A 24,108-nucleotide genomic window follows, 5' to 3' on the forward strand; every position below is an offset into this window, starting at 1 on the left:
GGAGTCAGTAACAACCAAATCTCTAGGCCAGGCGAGGAAACACTGGAATGCCTGTGCCACAGTATACACCTCATCTGTGGGCACAGAAACTAAAGCATACGGCATGAGAACCTCCTCTACCGTGACCTTAACCTCATCCTCTAATAACTCCATGCCATGAAGAACTGTGGCTGCCTCAAATACTTTTCCACAAGCCACCAGTGTCTTCTTTGTACCATCCCAAATATATAGCTGACATGGATGAGTGTCATCCATGTCATCCCTGGGTGGAGCTGAACAACCCCTCTTTCTGCTTCTACCTGTTAGAGTCAACGATTTATTAATGTTATTCAATTACTTTATTAAATATCATTTATTCAATTCATAACTTATAGAAAACAAATTTACCCGCAGGAGGCACAAATGGGTCTAATTCTGGCGGAGGATCCACTGGCGAACGAATGCCATAATGCTCAAATTGGCGCATAAGTTCTTCTCTCACCTGCGTCGTGATCATTTCCTTCATTCTTTGTTCATAATCAGCACCATGACTGCATGAAGACTGACGAGAGGAGGAACCGAAAAATTGGCGTATGCCGACTCCTTATCCAGCACCACGCACACGTCCAGGGTGCTCAGGTCATCCAATTGCAGCAGCATGTCATGACGACCTTCTGAGATGAATCCTCCTTGGGAGGTCTGATCAACCAACGAATCCTACAATGTAACAAAAAAATTTATAAAAAAATACAATATAAAACATGAATTAGCTATTTAGATAAGAATTGTATCTTACAATTTTCTCAGAGATTTCTCGTGCAGATTCACAAGTGTAGTTGCCCGATGAACGTAAACGGGGTAACCACTTTTGATGACGTGATGGTGGTGAAGGAGGCTCAGTATCTTCACCCTCAGAAGGTGGGGGCCTAGATTTTTTCTTTTCTGTCAATATCTTCTCTTCAAGTTTTTTATACCCACCACGAGATAATATGTGGGGGTTTTATTTTGAGCATTTATGCTTTGAGCCTTTTTTCTCTTTACCTGTAACATATAAAACCCACTTTATGAATTAGTTAAAATTTTGTATAATTATCAATTGTGCTATTGATGATTTCAAATAAACATACCTGCCATCCCTCAGATGTCCGAAGCTCAAGAAACTGACGCCATGTGTCTTCATCAATCCAAGTGTATTTCAACAATGGATTCTCATTCTTTTTATGTCCAAAGACATACCTAGACGTCAACTTGGTCTTAAAACCACGAAATTTCTCAGCCACCGATGACAAACATTTTTGTTTAAGCGTCGCCACATTTGGAATATCAAATGTTAGCTGCAATATAGAAAATGTCATCAACAATATTTATCATATTATCAACAAAATCAAAGTATAACGTTAATAACATTAATATAAGTTACCATTATATCCTGTCATATCATTTCCCAATCAACTTTAGTGACATGATCAAAAGATGGCGTAAGGATTGATATTCTCTCTCGTGCCAACATTCCTAAATAGCTTTTGAAGACGTCCCCAGAACGACCACTAGGCTCACCAGTGTCGACATTAATATCAACATGTGTTTTTGACCTTTAGCTCTTCTAATTAACAGCTCTCTCAACCTAGTGGCTCCTCTGGTGGTCTCTTAGTAGGTGCTTCATCCTCTGATGAAGTATAATGTTCAGCCATGTATCTGTGAAATGAAAACATAAAAAACCATTAATAAGCAACATATAAAATAATATATAAAACATTATTTAACAAAACACCTAAATTTTAACAAGAACATGAAATTCGTACATAAAGTTATTGATTGGTCATATGTATATTCCTTCACCGTGATCGTCTCGAATTGCATGTACATCATCAACTAGATGGATTTCATCAACGATTGTCGTTCTTCTAAATGGGTGGGCAACAACAATATTAAGATCACTCATATTCTCTTCATTAGGATCAATCTGTTTTTTTTCCATGAAGAGCGACAAACCAATGTTCAGTTGCAGGATCTTTAACATAGAAAACCTGATATGCTTGTTGTGCCATGATAAATGGCTCGTCTCGATAACCCACCTTTCGAAAATCTACTAGAGTCATTCCTGATTCATCTATTTTGACACCACTCTTATTGTCAATCCACTTACATTTGAACAGTGGAATAGTAAACATGGTATAATCAACCTCCCATATCTCTTGTATTACACCATAGTATGTCATTGATCCTACTACGGGATTTTGATCTTTAGATGTAGAAAATTGTAGCGACTCAGCTCAAGACTGACTCCACTATTTTGTACTGTGCTTTTATCATCAAGAGACTTTGTATAGAATGTGCAATTATTGATTTCATAACTTGTACAACAGATGACATCAAATTTCAACCCATTTGCTAACCACATCAAAGTCTCAGAGCATTGTGAATCTTTCAAAACCTCAGATTTAAACCAAGGCATGAATGTTCTATTATGCTCCATCAAATGCCATTTCTCTAATTGTCTTGGATTGTTCTCTTTCACAATGACTTTGTGTGCAGATAAGTAAGGCATTACCTCATTTGTGTTGTTCAATATGTATAAGTGTGCTTGCATCAACTCTTCGCGATTTTTGGTAACCACACTCACACCTCGGTTGCTGTTACTTATAGACCACCTGTTCAACCATGATCTGTGAGGAACTCCTATCGGTTTTGCTTTTGCCATGTAATCTGAACAAAACTCGACACTTTCTTCAGCAATATATCTTTCGATCATTGAAGGTTCTGGATGATATTAATTTTTCACATACCCTTTCAAAATCTTCATGTAACGTTCAATGGGATACATCCATCTTAAGTATATTGGTCCACAAAACTTGATTTCTCTCACCACATGAACAAGTAAATGTACCATGATGTCAAAAAATGATGGAGGGAAAAACATCTCTAGCTGACACAAGATGATAACAATTTCGGCTTGAAGTTCATCTAACTTTAAAGGATCAATGACTTTGCTACAAATTGAAGAGAAGAATGCACACAAACGCGTTATAGTTTGTCTAACATTTTTGGGTAAAATTCCACGAATAGCTACAGGTAATAATTGTTGCATTAAGATGTGCCAATTGTGAGACTTTAGGCCAACAAGCTTCAAGTCTTGCATGGACACTAAACTCTGAATATTTGAAGAGTATCCTTGAGGTACCTTGACACTCTTTAAACATAAGCAAAAACTTATCTTCTCTTGTCTGGACATAGTGTAACATGCAGGGGGCAAATAAGTGCGCCTACCAACCTCCCTTGGTGCCAAGTCTTCTCGGATCTTCATTTCAACCAAATCCAAACGAGCATTTACTCCATCTTTTGTCTTTCCCTGAATGTTGAGTAGTGTACCAATCAAGTTATCACACACATTCTTCTCTACATGCATGACATCTATGCAATGCCTAACTTCTAACTTCGACCAATATGGAAGGTCAAAGAATATTGATTTTTTCTTTCAAGGGCTCGATGTAGATGACTTCTTGGACGTTTTACCAAATACATGATGTACTTTATTAACTTTTTCATGAATTTGAATGCCAGTTAATGGAGTTGGTGCTTTGTCATTCTCTTGATGTCCATTGAATGCTTTCTTTAACCTTCGATAAGGATGATTAGCTTGTAAAAACCTTCGATGGTGCAGATACACAGTCTTCCTTCCATTTTTCAATTGATGAGATGTAGTGTTTTCTTCACATATATGACATGCTTTATGACCCTTGACACTGTACCCTAACAAATTACCATAAGCTGGAAAGTCATTAATGGTGCAAAATAATATTGCATGCATCATGAAAGTTTCAGAAGCAACAACATCAAATACTTCAACACCATCAACCCACAACAACTTCAAGTCTTCAACTAGAGGATTGAGATATACATCTATGTCATGTCCAGGCTGCTTTGGACCAGATATCATCATAGACAACATCATGTATTTTCTCTTCATGCAGAGTCCAGGAGATAAGTTGTAAATGAATAATATAACAGGCCAACAACTGTGGTTTGTACTTAAATTACCAAATGGATTCATTCTATCGGTAACTAAGCCAAAACAAATATTTCTACATTCTTCACTGAACTTGGGAAATTCCTGATCAATATTTTTCCATTGCATTGAATCAGCTGGATGACGAAGAAGTCCGTCACATCTTCTCTCAATTGCATGCCATCTAAAGTTTTTAGCGTCTTTAGAATTTGCAAACAAACGCTTAAGTTTGGGCACGATTGGAAGGTACCATACTACTTTCAAAGCATATCCTTCCTTCTCTATTTGACCATTATCTTCACTGTTTCTTTTCTGCTTGTACTGTGATGACCCACACTTTGGACTTTTTTCAAATCTTCAAATTCTTTTCTGTATAATATGCAATCATTAGGACATGCGTGTATCCTTTTATACTCCATACCCATCGGACAAAGAATTTTCTTGGCGTCATAGTTTTGAGTGGGTAGAGTATTTCATTCGGGAAGCATTTCATTCAAGAGCACGAGCAATTCTGTGAAGCTTTTATCTGTCCAACCATTGGTCGCTTTCAAATTCATAAGTCTTAAAATCGTTGATAATCGCGTGAACTTAGTTGAACCAACATACAACGAAGTTTTCGCATTAGTAGACATCGTCTCATACACATGCGCTTGTGCAAAAGCTTCTGCGTCAACATCCCGTATCATGTCCTCCATATTGTCTTCTTCTACTCGCTCTTCACATCACTCTTCCCGTCGCTCTTTCATGGAGGAATTGGCAAGATATTCAGTTCGAGAAATAGTTGGAATGTGTATTAATTCGCTGTGCCATGTCCATATTGTATAACTTTTAAGGAAACCATCACAAATAAGATGTTCCCTAACTTGAGTTGCATTCAATTTTCTTCCATTCAAACAGTTGACACAAGGACATCTGAACTTCACATCATCATCACTACTCCCCTCATAACGTTGCGCAAATTTTATAAATTCTTCTACTCCATTCTCATACTCAGCGCTGATACGTGTTAAATTAATCCAATCTCGATCCATACTGAAATCGCGTGAAAAATTTCAGTAATCTTTGAATCAATGCTCACGTCGTAATCAAGGTGTGACCATATCCCATTTAAGAATATTCACTTTCTTTATTTTATTGGTACATATTACTTTTAAAATACATATATTAAATTTCACAAAATTTTGTCAGCATTTCGCATTGGCCTTCAGGATACACGAAATGAAAGTGATTATAAATCACAATCAAATATGCACATGAAGATCAATACAAAACACAGTTGACAAATATTCATGAATTTTAAGATATGTATTTTAAAATATATATGCACTAATAAACTACTAAAAAGTGATTTATCTTCTTAAACTGTCCAATTGGACAATTCAAGATTCAATACATTTAAATTATTAGTATTGTATCCCCTTTTATCTAATTAAAAAATAAGTAGTTTCGTCAAAATGAAAATTTGGGGACAATACATAATTTTCGTATTGAATCTCAAACGGGAAACTAAGGTTAACTCATAGTATATACAAACAATCCAAACAATTTCAATTCCAATGAAAATCAATACTTGCAATAATCGAAATTCAAAAATAATATATACAAAATGGAAAATGAAACAAAAACGAGTTAGAAACTTACCTTGGAGGAATGGTGGTACTACAATTGCCGGAAAAAAATCGAGAAGTGGTCGCAGGTGGCCGGAGGTGGTCGACGGTGGCCGGAGGGTGTGGTGGCAGTGTGGGTGCAGCGGAAAGAGAGAGAGCGCGCGAGAAAGAGAGCGACAGAGAGAGACGCGAAATGGAGGGGGCTTGCTCGCGTGGTGGTTGCTCTGGCCGGAGGTGGTCGACGGTGGCCGGAGGGTGTGGTGGCAGTGGGTGCAGCGGAGAAAGAGAGAGAGCGCGCGAGAGAGAGCGCGAGAGAGAGAGAGAGCGACAAAGAGAGACGCGAAATGGAGGGCGCTCGCTCGCGTGGTGATTGCACTGGCCGGAGGAGGTTGACGGTGGCCGGATGGTGTGATGGCGGTGGGTGCAGCGGAGAGAGAGAGAGAGAGAGTGGAAAGTGTTGCAGAGGCGCTGGCGCGGGGAAGAAGAAGGGTTCGCGAATAAACCCTATGGCTTCGGTTGTTAGAGGAACCGAAGCCATTGACCCCCTTTTGGCACCGGGTGTCCTTGGACCGAGGCCTATACCCCTGACGGCCAGCCACTTTTTGGCTTCGGATCCTACTAGATCGAGGCCTATACCCCTGTTTGGCACCGATTTTGAGTGAACCGGGGCCTATACTCCTCTTTGGCTTCGGGTATTTGGAGAACCGAGGCCTAAAACTTGGCTCTAATTGCAAAAATGTCACCGCGGCATTATATGCTTCGGTTCCTGGCCAACCGAGACATATAAGACGAGGTAAAATGAGAATTCTGCCACTGCACCTTAATAATAGAAAAGATTCATCCTTTATCACTGTACCACACCACTCCTTTTATTGTCACCGCCACTGCTTCTTCTGCCATAACCACTACTATTGAGGAATCTTACTATCGTCAACCGTCGCTTCTAGCATCACCACTACTATTGAGGAAGAAGGAGAAGGGAAGAAAGTAATAGAGGAAAAAGAGAGAATATGCGAAAAAAAGTTCATTTCGAAAAGTTCTTTCCAAAACCTATTTCATGTGTTTTGGAAAGTTTTCTAAGGACAATTTCATATAAAAATGTTCCAAGAAACTTACTATGAAAGATATTATACGTGTTTTGGAAAGTTTATTTCGAAAATTTTGTTCTAGAAAGCATTTTATTCATTTTGAAAATTTTATTTTGATAATTATGTTTTGAATATCTGGTTTCTAAAATTCTATTTTAGAAATCTTGTTCTGATTTTTTTTTCCAGAATATGTATTCGAAAAGTTAGTTATTTATGAGGTTAAATAGTTATTTTGAAATTGACTTTCTAAGGAAAGAATGTGTCGCTATGAATTTAATTTAATTGAACACTTCACAAGTAGCAACTATGTAAACACAGATGCTGTAGTAATGTTCACCTTATTTGTTCACCTTATCACTATACTCAAAATAAAGAAATCATGCAGTTTCGAAATATGATGCTAAGATCAAGATTTAGCAATGTAAAATGAAATAATTAGTTTGATTCATGAATGACTTTATCACCAAGACAAAGAATCTTAACAATTAATGATTTATTTAAAGTGTACCTATTTCTTGAAACTTTTTCAAAGTTGATTTGAAGTGTATATTTGTGGAGCAATTTTTCTTACTAAAAAAACTCATTTAAAATATAAAACTCATTCAAAATTTTGTTTGAAGGGATTAAAATTAAATAATTATATATTTTATAAGGATATGAAGATAAAGTCTAGGCCAATTACCCATGAATATAGCATGAAATACGGGTGTTGTTACGTCTATAACTGTTGTATGAGCCTTTAAAGCCAACCTACGTTTTTTAATTCGATAACACAATCATTCAAGTGCATTCTTTCTGTATTATGTTTTTTTGTGTTCAATAATTGGTATCAGAGCTCCTTTCCAGGGGCCTGATCCAAAATCTATTTGAGTGTGAGAGAAATAGTTGTGAAATTGTGGAAAGAACAACATATTTCTTTCTAAAAGAGAGTGAAACAGAATGGTAGAGAGCAATGATAAGTATGTGCAACCTGTGATCCCAAAGTTCGATGGTCATTATGATCATTAAGCTAAATTGTTGGAAAATTTTCTACGTTCCAAACAGTATTGGAATATGGTAGAGCATGGGATTTTCAAAGTAGTAGATGAAGCAACACCTTCAAAGGAAAATGTCAAATTGATGGAGGAGCATAAGTTAAAGGACTTAAAGATAAAGAATTATCTTTATCAGGCCATTGATCGTGAGATTTTGGATACAATACTCAATGGCGAAACATCTAAAGACATTTGGAATTCAATGAAGCAAAAGTTACAAGGTTCTACAAGGGTGAAAAGAGCACAACTGCAAGCAATACACAAAGAATTTGAAATTTTACGGATGAAGGAAGGAGAGACGGTTAATTCCTATTTCGCTCGTACTTTAAAGATTGCTAAAATTTTGAAGGCGTGTGGTGAGAACATAGGTGAAAGTGTTATCACGGCAAAAATATTGAGGTCCATGGTCTCTAAATTTAATTATGTTGTGTGCTCAATTGAGGAATCCAACAATTTAGAGACCATGACCATCGATGAGTTACAAAGTAGTCTTCTTGTTCATGAACAAAGAATGACCTGTCATGAAGAAGAAGAAAATGTGTTGCAATGAAGAGAAAAGAGGAAGAGGAAGAGGATGTGGAAGAAATTTTATTAGAGGTGGTGGTCGAGGAAGAGGAAGAGGAAGAGGAAGACAATTTTTCAACAAAGCAAGCATTGAGTGCTTTAAATGTCACAAGCTTGGACATTTTCAATATGAGTGTCCCACCTGGAAAAGAAACACAAACTATGCTGAGGCTGAGGTACAAGAGGATGAAGCGAAAGAAGAAGACGAGCTCTTACTTATGGCCCATGTTTTTCTCAAACAAAGCAAGGAAGAAGAATGGTTTCTTGACTCTAGGTGCATCAACCATATGAGTGGAAATAAGGATTGGTTTTCCGAGATGGATGAAAGCTTTAGGCACACTGTAAAGCTTGGTAATAATACAAAAATTGTTGTAATGGGTAAAGGAATTGTTCGACTACATGTCAATGGAGTTACAAATGTGATCTCAAATGTCTACTATGTCTATGATCTTAAGAACAACCTCTTAAGCATAGGGCAACTTCAAGAAAAAGGGTTAACCATTTTGATTGAAGATGGGAAGTGTAAAGTTAATAATCCTGAACGTGGGCAAATTATGGAAATTAATATGAGTGGAAATAAGATGTTTGCTGTGGCTATTACTATAATGCCAAAATATCCTACATGTTTTCAAGTAGAGGCAACAAATGAATCTCATCTTTGGGATTGCCGACTTGGTCATTTACACTATAATGGCCTGAAGACACTCTTCTCAATAAATATGGTTAATGGGTTACCCTCAATTGCAACTCCGAAGGAATTATGCACACATTGCTTAGAAGGAAAGCAACATCGAAACTCTATCTCAAAGAAAAGTGCATGGAGAGCATCGAACAAGCTTCAACTTATTCACACAGATTTATGTGGGCCTATCAAACCCTCCTCAATCAGTAACAAGAGGTATATTTTAAGTTTTATTGATGATTTTTCTTGTAAAACTTGGATTTACTTGTCACATGAAAAGTCAGAGACATTCTCCATATTTAAAAGTTTCAAAGTTTATGTTGAAAAAGAAGTTGGTGTATGTATCACTTGCTTAAGGACAGATAGAGGTGGTGAATTCACCTCAAATGAATTTGGAGAATTTTGCAAGGCTCAAGGGATAAAGCGATAATTGACAACAACTTACACTCCTCAACAGAATGAAGTAGCTGAAAGGAGAAATAGAACCATAATGAATATGGTGCAGTCCATGTTAATTGAGAAACAAGTTCCCAAAATATTTTGGGCAGAAGCTGCCAGATGGTGTGTACATGTTCTCAACAGGTGCCCTACGGTTGTTGTGCCAAATAAAACTCCCAAAGAAGCTTGGAGCGGAGTCAAACCCACTATGGAATATTTTTGAATTTTTGGATGCATAGCTCATGTTCACATACCGGATAAACATAGAGTAAAATTAGACAACAAAAGCAAGAAGTATGTTCTGATTTGAGTAAGCAATGAATCTAAAGCTTATCACTTGTTTGATCCTGTCTCCAAAAAGATTATCATCATTAAAGACGTCATTTTTGAAGAACAGAAAAGCTGGAGCTGGAAGGAAAATGAAGAAGAGTGCAAGCAAGGTACTTTATACTGGGAAGAAACGGTGGCTGAGAGTGAAACTGAGGAGCAAGAAGAAGAAAATAATGGTGTTGATAATTCCACGAGGTCTGGTATACACACTAAACCATATAATCATGATCATGAAAGTCCAATTAAAGGGGGGGTAAGACGAAATAGGAGAGAACTAGGTTGGATAGCAAATTACGAAAATGGTGAAGGCTTGTCAGATGAAGATGTCTTAAATGTTATGATGATGGTAACCGAAATTGATCCACTATCATTTGAAGAAGCTAATAAGAGTACGAAATGGAGAAATGAAATGATAAAAGAGATGAAGTCAATAGAGAAAAATAAGACTTGGGAATTGGTTGATGCACCAATTGGATTGAAGCCCATTGGAGTTAAATGGATTTTCAAGACCAAGCTGAAAGAGAATGGCGAAATAGACAAATTTAAAGCAAGATTAGATGCGAAAGGATATGCCTAAGAATATGGAGTCAATTATACAGAGGTGTTTGCCCCGGTTGCCAGGCTTGACACCAGTCGTATCATAGTTGCTATGCAACTCATTATAATTAGAAAACTTTTCAATTAGATGTGAATAGTGCCTTCCTTCATGGTGAACCCAAGGAAGATATTTATGTACATCAACCTGTTGTTTTTGTGAAGAAAGGGGAAGAAGACAAAGTTTACAAATTAAGAAAGGCATTGTATGGCCTTAAACAAACCCTAAGAGCATGGTACAACAAGATAAAGAATTATTTCTCTCGTGAAGGCTTTGAAAGGTGCATCTGTGAACATACTCTATTTACAAAATCAAAGGAGGGAGGTAAAATTTTAATTGTGAGCCTTTATGTTGATGACTTGATATATACTAGAAATGATTGGAGCATGTGTGATGAATTTAAGAGGTCCATGATGTTAGAATTTGACATGTATGATTTAGGAAATATGAGGTATTTTCTTGGAATAGAAGTTGTGCAGCATTTAGATGGAATTTTTATAAGCCAAAGAAAATATACTCGTGAGATTCTAGCAAGGTTTGGCATGGAGAATAGCAATGCAGTGAAAAATCCTATTGTTCCGGGCACTAAATTGTCAAAAGATGATGTTGGGACCAAAGTTGATTCAACTTTGTTTAAGCAAATAGTTGGGAGTCTAATGTATTTGAAAGCAACACATCCAGATATTATGTATGGAGTAAGTTTGATTAGCAGATTGATGTCTTGTCCTAGTGAATCACATTGGCTTGCTGCAAAACAGATATTAAGGTATTTGAAAGGTACCACCGAATTGGGCATCTTCTACAAGAAAGGTGGAAACACAAATGTAGTGGCTTACTCTGATAGTGACTTCACTGGAGATTTGGATGATCGTAGAAGCACCTCTGGATTTGTGTTCTTACTTGGTTTTGGAGCAGTTTCATGGTCCTCAAAGAAACAACCTATTGTAACATTGTCTACTATCGAGGTTGAGTATATAACAGCTGCATATTGTGCTTGTCAATGTATTTGGATTAAAAGGGTGTCGGAGAAGCTTGGTCTTAAAAGCCAGGACAATACGTTAATTCTTTGTGATAACAACTCAACCATACAACTATCCAAGAATCCTATGCTTCATGGAAAGAGTAAACACATTGATATAAGGTTTCATTTTTTGAGAGATTTGGTGAAGGATGGAGCTGTTAAACTGAGTTACTGCAGATTAGAGATTCAAGTTACAGACATTATGACCAAGCCTATGAAATTGGATAAATTCTTAAGACTTCGTAGCATGTTGGACATGATTGAAGCTTCAAAATTAAATTAGATGCAGTAGCATTTAGTTTAAGGGAGGGAGGGATTGTTGGTTGATTTTAGAATATATTTATTGTTTTATATTATGTTTTAGTTCTAATATAATAAGTTGGTTATTATGTAGTCCTATTTTATAGGGATATGCAAATAAAGTCTAGGCTAGTTATCCATACACCCAGGTGAACTTCGCCTTCGCCTGATATCTCGTGAAGTAAGTCTTCATCCATAATACTTTCGTTATAAACCTTTTTCTCTATGATATGGCTGAATGCGAGTCATTAATTGATGTATTATTATTTTTTTTTGAAAAAAATTAATGATTCATACTAAACTACACCATAAAGTATAAGATGAGAGTAAAAAAAAATGGACTCAAACTATAATTAAAAAAAAAGTTTCCGAAACACCCTTTTCAACAATTAGTTAACGTGCGTTCCGACATTCCGAAAATGATAAATTCAATTCCATTCCAGAAAACGATTTTTGGAATGCAAACGTACACTTCCATATTGACGGAAAGCAGATTTACTATTTCAAATCGGTCTTTCTATAAATCAAACAATTCTGGAAAGGGTTTTTCTGAAACCAGATTCACCGTACACCTTCCGGAAATAGGGTTTTAGAAATCTTGTGAATTTCAAAAGGAAAATATAGTTTGAGAAAGTTTTGTTTCACAAGTAAAAAAAATTCTAAAGTTTTATTATTTTATTTTTATAACTTCTATAACAAAAATAAAAAAACCATTCTCGATTTCAAAATTCCGTAAAAATTACCCTTCCAGATTACAGTTCACGCCTCCCACTATGATTTCGGATTAAGTATTCTGGAAGCATATTTCTGGACTCCGTTTTCTGGTTAGCTGAACCTCACCATTTCAACCAATAAAATTGTAAAAAGAAAAAAACTTCCATACGTGAAACTACTACTCCAGATCTCAGTGACTTCGATAAATCACCACGACCTCCACAAACCCTTGCCGGAGTAATCGCTTCCAAGGTTCATCAACCACCTCAAAGCAATGTCCTATGGTTGAAACATATGGTGACGCGGGAAGAAACTGCCGTACAAGCCTTATCACAACCCATAAAACCCAAAGTAAGAGGTTTTTACTTTCTACAGCCCACAATTTCTTGCATACCTCCTTCAATTTTCAAAGTGACTATTTTACATCTTGGTAAAAGTGACTTCCAAATTACATGTCACCGAACAAACTTCACGGATTTGCAATGCGTATAATGTCTTAAGGAACAAGATTTTTGGAACAATCCTATCAAACGTATTTCTGAAAGAACTTCTCGAAACATATGAAATGCGTTTGGAAAAATCTTTTCAAAATGGTTTTTTTTATCCATATTTTTTCTCCTTTTCTTTCTTTGTAATAGTTATAACGATGGAAGCCCCAATGACGACAGCGACGGTGGTTATGTAATACAGTGATGAAGGGTGTTTAAGTCTTTTTCAATGTGGTAGAAGTGAAGTGTAGTTAGTAATTGTGGTGGTGCAGCAAGAAATAGTTACTGTGCATTCACCTGCTCGGAAGTCGTACCCTCGATTGAATCAACTTGTTTTCTTGCTTTCACTGCCTGTGTTTCATCAAATTGAATCAATGTCTTACACCTCATCTTCCTCAAAATCTAAACCCCAATGGGTATACGATGTGTTCATCAGTTTCCGAGGGGAAGACACTCGGAAGAATTTCGTTTCTCATCTCTATTCCGCTCTTACAAATGCCGGGGTTAACACTTTTCTGGACGATAAGAAGCTTGCCAAGGGGCAGCAGCTGAAACCAGAACTGTTGCATTCAATAGAAGGGTCTCAAATTTCCATTGTTGTTTTCTCCGAAAACTACATATTCTCTAAATGGTGTCTTGACGAACTCGTCAAAATCATGGAATGCCATGCTTTCAGAGGTCAAGTGGTTTTGCCCGTATTTTACGACGTTTTCCCTAGTTTTCTGCGTAACCTGAACGATGTTTCTTTCGAAGAAGATAGTGATCTCAACCGGGTGAAACAATGGAAGAAGGCACTGAGTGAAGCAGCAGGTTTTGTAGGTTGGGATGTTTCAAATTACAGGTATGCATATACTTTTTTTTTGGATTTCTTACTTGTAAGTGAATCCTACTGAGCAGGGTGCGGGAGTTACTGTGAACTTCTGTTATGAAATCAGAAAACAGTAACAAGTTCTAAAACTAGAAAAAACCGGAAAGAGGTTTTTTTGTGAAGTGGCATAACAGAAAAAGGGGGAAAGTTATCAAACTTCAATTCTGAGTGCAATACGTTGTGTCTTTGGTTAATACAGAAAAGAGACATGAAAATATCCACAAAAATAAGGCCTAACATAGCTTTCTACCTAATGAACGTGATACAACAAACTTACATAAAATTTTGATTGACACTAGTTTCAAGTTAACAAGACAGAGCAAAACAGAAAATAAAATATCTAGAAAAGTCTCCATTTTTAACACCCCTCCTTGAGATTTTTCTCCAAGCTCTGGTCTTAATAATTCGAACATGCCGTTGGAAAATGCTTTGGTCATAATGTTTGCAATCTAATTATCTAAAGTGCAATGCTCCAAGCTAATTTCTTTTTTATTTTTCTACTTCTCTAATGGCATGATATTTCACCTTGATATGCTTTGTTCTACCATGCTGGACAAGATTCTTTGCAATTGCATTGATTGACTTATTATTAACCCATATAACAGCAGATTCATCATTTAGTTGCTCCATGTCAAACAAAACTTTTCTAGCTCAATGGCTTGATTTGCAACTGTTGCAACCGATATATACCTAGCTTCAACTGTGGTTTGAACCACCACATCTTGTTTCCACAAATTCCAAGAGAAAACACCACTACCAAATGAGAAAACATATCTTGAAGTTCTCTTGACATCATCTAACCCTCCTGCCAGTCACTACTTGCATTTCTGTAACGGGGTACTAAAACAATATAACAGTGAGGAATAAAAAGCACTTTTATTCAATGAAAAGCAAGGAGCTCAATAGCATCCTGCAGGTGCAATAACTGAATTTGACAGAAAATGGCAGAATAGGAAAACAGAAAGGGAAACAGAACCCCAAGAAGAAGGGAATAATCAGACCACTCATTGCCTGCCTTTCACACGCTCAGATTCACTATTTAATTCATTGTTGGGCCCACACAAAATCAGCTAGTTTGGAATTAGTTATTTTCATCCTGGTGCTACGTCTCATTCCTCCTGATGCTGCCACGTTTTCACCTGATTCAGTCTCATTTTGTCCTCCTTTAGTGCCTCTCATTGCCACATTTGTTACATTACCTTCCCCTTTAAGATAAACCTTGTCCTCAAGGTTGACATCAGGAAAAGCCAACTGAATAGCTGCAGTATCCTCCCAGGTAGCTTGCTGCTCATCTAAGCCTTCCCACTTAATGAGAGTTTGTGGCACTTGGTGTTGATTTCTGATAAGAACTCTAGTTTGTAAAACAGCCTCAGGTTGTAAAACAGGTTGAAGTTCAGAGTTTGTAATAGGTAGCGGTACATAAGGTTGTGAATGCTCCCCTTTACACAACTTCAATTGGGAACAATGAAAGACCGGATGAATTCGAGCGGATGGGGGCAAAAGAAGCTTATAAGCTACGACCCCAATTTTCTCAATCACAGGAAATGGTCCAAAGTATCTAAGACTGAGTTTCTAATTCTTTCTAAGAGCCACTGAATGTTGTCTGTAAGGTTGTAGTTTAACCAACACCATATCACCAATTGCTAGCTGGAAGGGAGTGCGTGTTGCATCGGCATTTTTCTTCATGTGCTGCTGTGCTCGCTGCAAATTCAGCTTTAACTTATGAAGGATATTATCTCTCTGCAAAAGTTGTTCTTGTACAGTAGGAGGATCTTCAAGATTGAGGGAATATTTGATTAATGTTGGGGGTTCACGACCATAAACGACCTTAAATGGAGTTATTCCAGTGCTGTGATGGAAGGAGGAATTGTACCAAAATTCTGCCCAAGGCAAAAACTTATACCAATCCTTAGGATTCTCAAAAGTGAAACATCTTAAATACATTTCCACACATTTGTTCAAAGCCTCAGATTGGCCGTCTGTTTGAGGGTGGTACGCCGTGCTTAATTTCAAAGTTGTGCCACTCAATTTAAATAATTGTTGCCAGAATTGGCTAGTAAACACCTTATCCCGATCGGAAACGATTGTCTTCGGGAATCCATGCAACCTCACAATAGTCTTCATAAATAACTGAGCAACATGTTTGGCATTAAAGTCAGATTTCAAACTGGCCAAATGAGCATATTTAGACAGTCTATCAATGACAACCATAATGACAGTATACCCATTGGAAGGGGGAAGGCCTGTGATGAAGTCCATGGCCACATCGTCCCAAATTTTGTCAGGGATGGGTAAGGGTTCTAATAAGCCATGAGGTAATGTTGTGTCATGCTTGGCTTGCTGGCATATGAGACACTGTTGGACAAATTCTTTAATGTCTTTCTGCATACTGGACCAATAGAATTGAGATGCAATCCTTTGTAAGGTTCTTGTGAAGCCTGAATGACCTCCCAATAATGTGTTATGTAACTCATACAAAATTTTTTTCACTAATTCATGCCTTTTGGGTTAAACCAAACGACCCTTACAGTACAATAATTGATTAGACACTGAATAATGTGGGTTGGGAGGTTTACTCTGCAAACAAAGTTGCATAACAGTGCTGAGTTGTGGGTCTATTGTCAAAGCTTGTTTCAATTCTGAAATCAAGTGCCATTGGGGTTGAGATATAGACATCATAAACGATCTGGAAAGAGAGTCAGCAGCTATATTTTCTTTACCTGGCTTGTACTCAATTGTGAAATCGTACCCAATCAACTTATGGATCCACTTTTGTTGCTCTGGTGTGTGAACAACTTGATCAGTAAGTGGTCGTAGGCTCTTTTGGTTAGTCTGAATGATAAACTTGTGACCAATCAAATAATGGCGGAATTTAGCTATGGCTTCGGTAATAGCAAAAGATTCCCTTGCATATGCGCATTGATTTTGCAATCGTGCACCCAACTTTTTTGAAAAATACGCAATAGGGTGGTTCATTTGACTCAAGACAGCACCGACACCAATCCTCGAAGCATCTGTTTCTAGGATGAATGGCTGTGAAAAATCGGGTAATGCCAAAACTGGAGCTTGTGTGATGGCCCGTTTCAGCTTGTTGAAAGCTGCATCGGCTTCAACTCCCTATATAAAGTTATCTTTCTTAAGGAGCTCAGTCAAAGGGGCAGCTATTATGGCATAAGATTTGATAAACTTCCTGTAATATCCAGTTAATCCAAGGAATCCTCTCAACTATTTTATAGTAACTGGAATTGGCCATTGTAACACCGCGTCAACTTTATCGCTATCCATTGCTACTCCCTGCCCAGAAACTGTATGTCCGAGGTAATCCACTTGCTGTAAGCCAAATAAACATTTGGATAATTTTGCATATAATTGATGTTGCTGCAACAATTGAAGAACAAGCTCCAAATGTGTTAGGTGTTCTTTCCATGTATGACTGTAGACCGATATGTCATCGAAGAAGACCAAAACAAAATTTCTAAGGTAATCTTTGAAAACATCATTCATGAGGCTTTGAAAAGTGGCAGGGGCATTTGAAAGCCCAAATGGCATTGCCAGCCATTCATAATGACCTTGGTGAGTGCGAAAAGCCGTTTTGTGTCTATCCCCCTCGACAACCAGTATTTGATGATAGCCGGATCTCAAATCAAGTTTGGAAAAATAGTTAGAGCCATATAACTCATCAATGAGTTCATCCACCGTGAGAATTGGAAAGCTGTCCTTGATAGTGATGGCGTTTAGGGCTTTATAATCAGTACAAAATCTCCATGTTCCATCCTTTTTCTTAACCAAGATAATGGGTGAAGAAAACGGACTCGTGCTAGGTGTGATAATTCCGGCAGCAAGCATTTCTTGGACCATTGTTTCAATCTGTTGCTTTTGACTATGTGGATAGCGATAAGGCTTGATTTTCACGGGAGGCGCATCCTTGAGCAGGGGAATGGAATGATTGTGAGCTCTGGAAGGAGGTAAAGTAGTTGGAACATTAAAGATACTGCTGTAGTTGTTCAGTAGTAACATCAATTCGGGTTCCATGTTTGGAGGTAAATCCAAGCACTTATCATGAGGGAGCTCCTCCTGTTTGTACTGCAAGGTGAAAATTTCAGCTATAACATGAGTATTATTCATTCTCCTCAAGTGGTGAAATTGAGCTGGCCTTGGCAATTGGGGTCTGTCACCATGTAATGTTACATACTGGTTGTCCTTGTAATATTTCAAAGTAAGCTTGCTATAATTTGATATATGGGGACCCAGAGTGGCAAGCCATGTGGCTCCCAAAACCAAATCAGCACCTGCAATCGGAAGCAAATACACCGGTAATTGGAGGGAGTGGCCCTGAATCAGCACCTCTAGCTGCTTCACCAAACCTTCAACAACTAATGAATGCCCATTCCCAACTAAGACTTGAAAATTGGGGGCTGGTTCAATTGGGAGTTTCAAACAATTAGCAATGCGAGGCTGTAAAAAGTTATCGGAGCTACCACTAGCAAGTAAGATTTGGACTGTCATACCATTAATTGTACCACAGAACCTCATAGCTCCGAGACCCGAGGAACCTTTAAGTGCATTGTAAGAGAGATGGTGGTCCAAAAGCAAAGTCCCCGCTTTTTCTTCATGCACAATAGGAGAATCTGGTGGCCACTCATCAGTATCATCATCCATTTGTAAGAGTAAATAAGTCCTGTTGGGACACCTATGAGAAGACGTGAACTTCTCATCACAAGTGTAACAAAGACCCTTCTCTCTACGAATCTGCATCTCAGCTGGTGATATTCGTTTTACAGTTCCAGGTTTTGGGTCATTGGAATTGGACTTGGTAGGAATAGGAAGTAAGGGAGGTAGGCTTGTGGATTTAACTAACTGTGAAGAGGTTAGGTTTGTGTTTGGGATACGGTTTGGGTATGAATGCTGAAAGGTTTTGTGTTTGGGTAAGTATTTCTCTTCAAATAACTTGGCCAGAGAAACACAACGGAGTAAAGTGGTTGGAGATTGGGCTATGACGTCACGTTGAATGTCAGATTTGAGACCCCCAACAAAACAATCAATCAGGGCCTCACTCGTAACGCCCTGGACTCTATTTGCAAGTGTAGTGAACCTCGTATAATAATCATGAACAGAGTCTGTTTGTGACAATTTAAACAGCTGAGATCTAGTGCATTCATATGGAGATGGCCCAAATTCTAGTTCTAAAGCACGAGTAAGGTCAATCCAGGACTGAAATGGAGTAGAACGATTAGTCATTTGGAACCAAGGAACTACCTCTTTTTCCATGTGAATGGCAGCGATGGTAATACGTTGAGTATCTGGAGTGTTGTAATAATAAAAAAATTGCTCCGCTTTGAAAATCCATTGAAGAACTTCTGAACCGTCAAAACGAGGAAAATCAAGCTTCACATTTCTAAATCATATTTTCTTAATTTAGATTCCAAAGCATGACATTAGTGTATCTCCATTCCAAGAGACTAATTCATTTCTCCCAAATCAGTCATTTCAGTTTGAGTTCCCATGTCCTTACTGCTTTGACTTATTTTTGCAACCTTTTTCTATATGACCAAGCTAGTTGCGAGCCCTACATTTAACTCTAGACTTGAACCAATAGTAATTTTCTATATAGTTTGTCCTTTTAAAATGTGGACAAGGTAGAAACTTCTCTTTCCATCCTCTTTTGTTGTTGTCTTCTTCCGTTTTCCCTTTGCTTTTCTTTCCACTAAAAGGCTTTTTTTTTCATAATTACTTCTACATTGAGGTTTGCTTTTGGTATTAGCCATAGAAACTACTTTAGCAAATAGTATCTTACTCTGATTTACTTGTAAAACGTTTAGTAACACGGTTTTTGTTATGAACACTATGGAAAAGAGACAGGAGATCAACAATGTCAGGGGATTTATGCAACTTTGACTTTATTTTAGGATCTGTTATAATTTTTATGCGTTGTCATTTTGGGTTATTTTTTTTTCTTTGCAGAAATGAAAACTTTGTTGTGAAGGAAATGGTTACTGCTGTTTTGGAAAGACTAGATAGAACATACATGTCTATTACGGACTTTCCAGTTGGATTGGAATATCGTGTGGAACATTGTATTGGCTTTCTAAGAAAGCAAACAAAAGGAGCTTATATATTAGGGATTTGGGGAATGGGAGGGATTGGTAAAACAACCATAGCCAAAGCCATCTACAATGAAATTCGATATGAATTTAAACATAAAAGTTTCCTAGCAAATATTAGAGAAGTTTGGCAAAGAGATTTTGGGCGGATTGATTTACAAGAACGACTTCTTTCAGATATCCTCAAAACTGAAAAGGTGAAGGTTTATAGCATTGATTGGGGAAAAGCTATGATCAAGGAAACGCTTTGCACAAAAAGAGTACTTGTTGTACTCGATGATGTGAATACATTTGAACAATTAAATGCACTATCTGCAAATAGTAATGGGATTGCTCAAGGAAGTGTAATAATCATTACAACAAGAGATGTACGCCTACTCAATATGCTTGATGTTGAACATGTATATGAAGTGGAGGAAATGAATGAGATTGAGTCCCTTGAGCTCTTCAGTTGGCATGCTTTTAAGGAAGCAAATCCACCAGAAGGTTTCCTTGAACTCTCAAAACAAGTAGTCACTTACTGTGGAGCACTACCTCTAGCTCTTGAAATTCTTGGATCTTATCTATACAAGAGAAGAGTAAAAGAGTGGCAAAGTGTATTATCAAAACTAAAAGAAATACCAAATGATAAAATACAAGAGAAATTGAAAATAAGCTATGATGGTTTAACCGATCATACGGAGAAGGACATATTCCTTGATGTATGTTGCTTCTTTATTGGTAAGGACAGAGGCTATGTCACAGAGATACTAAATGGCTGTGGACTTCATGCTGAAATCGGAATAACAGTCCTGGTAGAAAGGAGCCTCATAAAAATTGAAAAGAATAACAAACTCGGAATTCATGATTTGCTTCGAGACATGGGCAGAGAAATTGTTCGTGGAAGTTCACCACTAGAACCACAGAAGCGCAGTCGGTTGTGGGTTCATGATGATGTACTTGATATATTGACAGAACATACTGTAAGAATTTTCTCTTACTATATTTTGAACTATCATTCATTCTAAATGATATCATGAGCACCATAATAAAATTTTTACTTTTATTTCCTGAATTTTAACTTTCTAAGTTTCGGTTTAAAACCATGGGATTTATATTTACCTTTTCAAAGTATTTAGCTTCTAGATCTATACTTAAATTCCATCTTATGTTTATCAGTTCTTAACTTTCTCTTGTGAAAACAGCCAATGCTTCTCCTTATTTATAACTTGTTTTTTCATTTATTTTTCATAGGGAACAGGAGTCATTGAGGGATTGGCTTTGAAGATGCAAAGAACCAGCGGAGTTTGTTTCGGTACTGAAACATTTGAGAAAATGAAGAGACTCAGACTTCTGCAACTTGATCATGTACAACTAGCTGGAGATTATGGGCGTCTTCCCAAACAACTGAGATGGGTTCATTGGAAAGCATTTTCATTAACTCACATGCCGGAAAACTTTTATCAGGAAAACATAGTCGCCATTGACTTAAAATATAGTTATCTTAAACTAGTATGGAAGGTGCCCCCGGTATGTAACATGTGTGTATATATATATATATATGTATATATATATATATATATATATATGTATATATGTGTATATATGTGTATATATGTATATATGTACATATATACATATATACACATATATACACATATATACATATATATATATATATATATATATATTACCTGATATATTTCTATGATGACAATATTAATTTGGATAAAAACTCATACTCGGTTACAATTGGTGCTGTTCTTGAATCAAATTTAGAGTTTTACTTTAGTAATTTGCTTTTTATTAATTGCATTACAGATAAATCTACAAATTTGATTGGAGAACAACATCAAATGTATCTGTAATACAGCAAGTTGTCCACATGCTTTGCTAATCTTTCTTTTTTCGTTTTAAATTTTCTTGCAGTTTCTGGAGAGGCTAAAATTTCTCAATCTTAGTCATTCCAGGTACTTATCAAAGACCCCAGATTTTTCAAAACTACCAAATCTTGAGAAGCTCATTCTCAAAGATTGTCCAAGCTTGTATGAAGTACACCATTCTATTGGAGATCTAAATAACCTCCTTCTTCTAAACTTGAAGGATTGTACGTGCCTTGGCAATCTTCCAATGGTAATCTATAAGTTAAAGTCATTACAAACCCTCATCCTCTCTGGTTGTTCAAATATTGACAAGTTAGAAGAAGCTATAGGAAAAATGGAATCCTTAACAACTCTAATTGCGGACAATACTAGTATAAAACAAGTGCCTTTTGCCATAGTAAGATCCAAAAAGATTGGATATATATCCCTTTGTGGATATGAAGGATTGACACGAAATGTATTTCCTTCTCTCATATGGTCTTGGATGTCACATACAAGAGGAGCTTTATCCTGTATTCAACCATTTGGGATCACGCCAACATCTATAGTTGCCTTGGATATACAGGATACTAATTTGGTTAACCTATTATCAAAGCTCAGTGAATTTTCAAAACTTCGAAGCATTTCTGTACAATGCGACTCAGATTTTCAACTAACTCAAGAACTAAGATCAATTCTGCATGAGTTATGCAATGTAAACTCTTCTGAATTGGAAAATGCATATCTATCACCAATTTCAGAAAATTCTATGGTATCGTGTTTGATTGGAATGGGAAGCTACCAGCAAGTCTTCGACATGCTTAGCAATAGCATATCAGAGGTTCCTTCTCTCTCTTTTTGTGTCTACCTTACATTTCCTATTCATTTTTACAATGCATGAAATATTTCTTCCTCACAAAATATGTATTTGCTTGCCAAGCATATCATGGGGTTACTTACATGTTCATTTATTTTTTCATTTAGTTTGGGGCTTAGTGAATTTTCTCTGGCTGGGATTGGAACACTACTCTGCCATTTCTCTTCTATATTAAACTAAATTTAATAATACAATCTCCTTTCCTAGATAGGACATAGGACCATATCTTCCCCTTTTGGGAGTCTTTGGTGACAATGTTAAAATTTATTAAGTATTGTCTTAAAAAATTTATAGTTGGAGATTATCAAATCTATTTTTAAGTGGGGTAAAAAAGTGGATGTGGAAGGTGAAAAGAAGTGTAAAAAGGGTGTAATAGTGAGTGAACCAACTTTGGAAAATGGTCATTATTTTAGTAGAGTAAAAGTCTGTCTTGACATAGCAGTTCTACAACTTATTTTGGTGAGAGTTTCACAACTATTATTGAAATAGAAATCGCTCCTAACTTTCTATTGTGTATAGGTGCTTTTTGTTTGTTGACTGAATTCATTTCAATCCATTTCCTTGTTCTATTTTTTTAAGAAGTGCACTGTATATAATATCAGACAATATAAACTTGGATATCATATTTAATGAATAACTAAGTGTTGTTGCATGATACAGGTATTAAGAACCAATAGTTCTAATGATTTTGTGCTTCCTGGGGACAATTATCCTTATTGGTTAGCCTATACAGGGGAAGGTCATTCAGTACCTTTTCAAGTTCCTGAAGATGGTGATTGTCGCATGAACGGAATGCTGTTGTGTATTGTTTATTCATCAACCCCTGAAAACATGGCAACTCAAGCTCTTACTAATGTCTTCATCTTTAATTACACAAAGTGCACCATTGAGATATTTAAGCATGCAACAACAATGTTATTTAGTGATGAAGATTGGCAGGGTGTAATATCAAGCCTAGGACCCGGAGACAACGTGGAGATTTTTGTAGGTGTTGGTGATGGGATCACCGCTAAGAAAACAGCTGTGTATCTGATATATGGTCAGTCAATTACAATGAGATTGGAGTCACTTGGACTGAATGCACAAGAATCACCTGAGCTGAGTGTGATACTGTCACCTAAAATGAGTGCACAACCAACCACAGATGTGGAAATGGAGGCAAAGAAGCCGAAGAAAAATACATTTGCCAAAATTAGAAAAAAAGTGAGAGTATGTTCATGTTTGAAGTAGATTAAGGGTTTTTGGACACTCCATTTGTGTATAATGTGGTATCATAGAGGAACGAATACATATATATACATATATATATATATATATATATATATATATATATATATAATCATACTTTTTTTTTAATTGTTTAATTTGTTATAACATTCATTCACATTCTCAATATCTTAATTAAATATCTTTTATTTCGCAGATGATAAATAATATGCAAAACAATAAAATTTAAAGTACAAATAATAGAGGAAGCAATTAACACAAAAACATTTTTATGTGGGATAACCTATAAAGTAAAATTTCACGGGATCTATTTTAGTAAAAGCTTACAATACTAATAGCTAGTGGGTA

General features: G+C 36.8%; 1 protein-coding gene across 1 annotated transcript; it reads left to right on the forward strand.

Annotated features, from left to right (window-relative positions):
• The first annotated feature begins 13,059 nt into the window (after positions 1-13,059).
• LOC114167389 (TMV resistance protein N-like) lies at positions 13,060-23,845 on the forward strand. Its single transcript, XM_028052481.1, has 5 exons — positions 13,060-13,687; positions 19,676-20,777; positions 21,049-21,324; positions 21,724-22,497; positions 23,194-23,845. Exons 1-5 carry the CDS (start codon positions 13,221-13,223, stop codon positions 23,761-23,763), a joined length of 3,189 nt encoding a protein of 1,062 aa, XP_027908282.1. The 5' UTR covers positions 13,060-13,220; the 3' UTR covers positions 23,764-23,845.
• The last annotated feature ends 263 nt before the right edge of the window (positions 23,846-24,108 follow it).

Source organism: Vigna unguiculata, chromosome 10 (assembly GCF_004118075.2).
Source record: "Vigna unguiculata cultivar IT97K-499-35 chromosome 10, ASM411807v1, whole genome shotgun sequence".
In the NCBI taxonomy this organism is placed as follows: domain Eukaryota; kingdom Viridiplantae; phylum Streptophyta; class Magnoliopsida; order Fabales; family Fabaceae; genus Vigna; species Vigna unguiculata.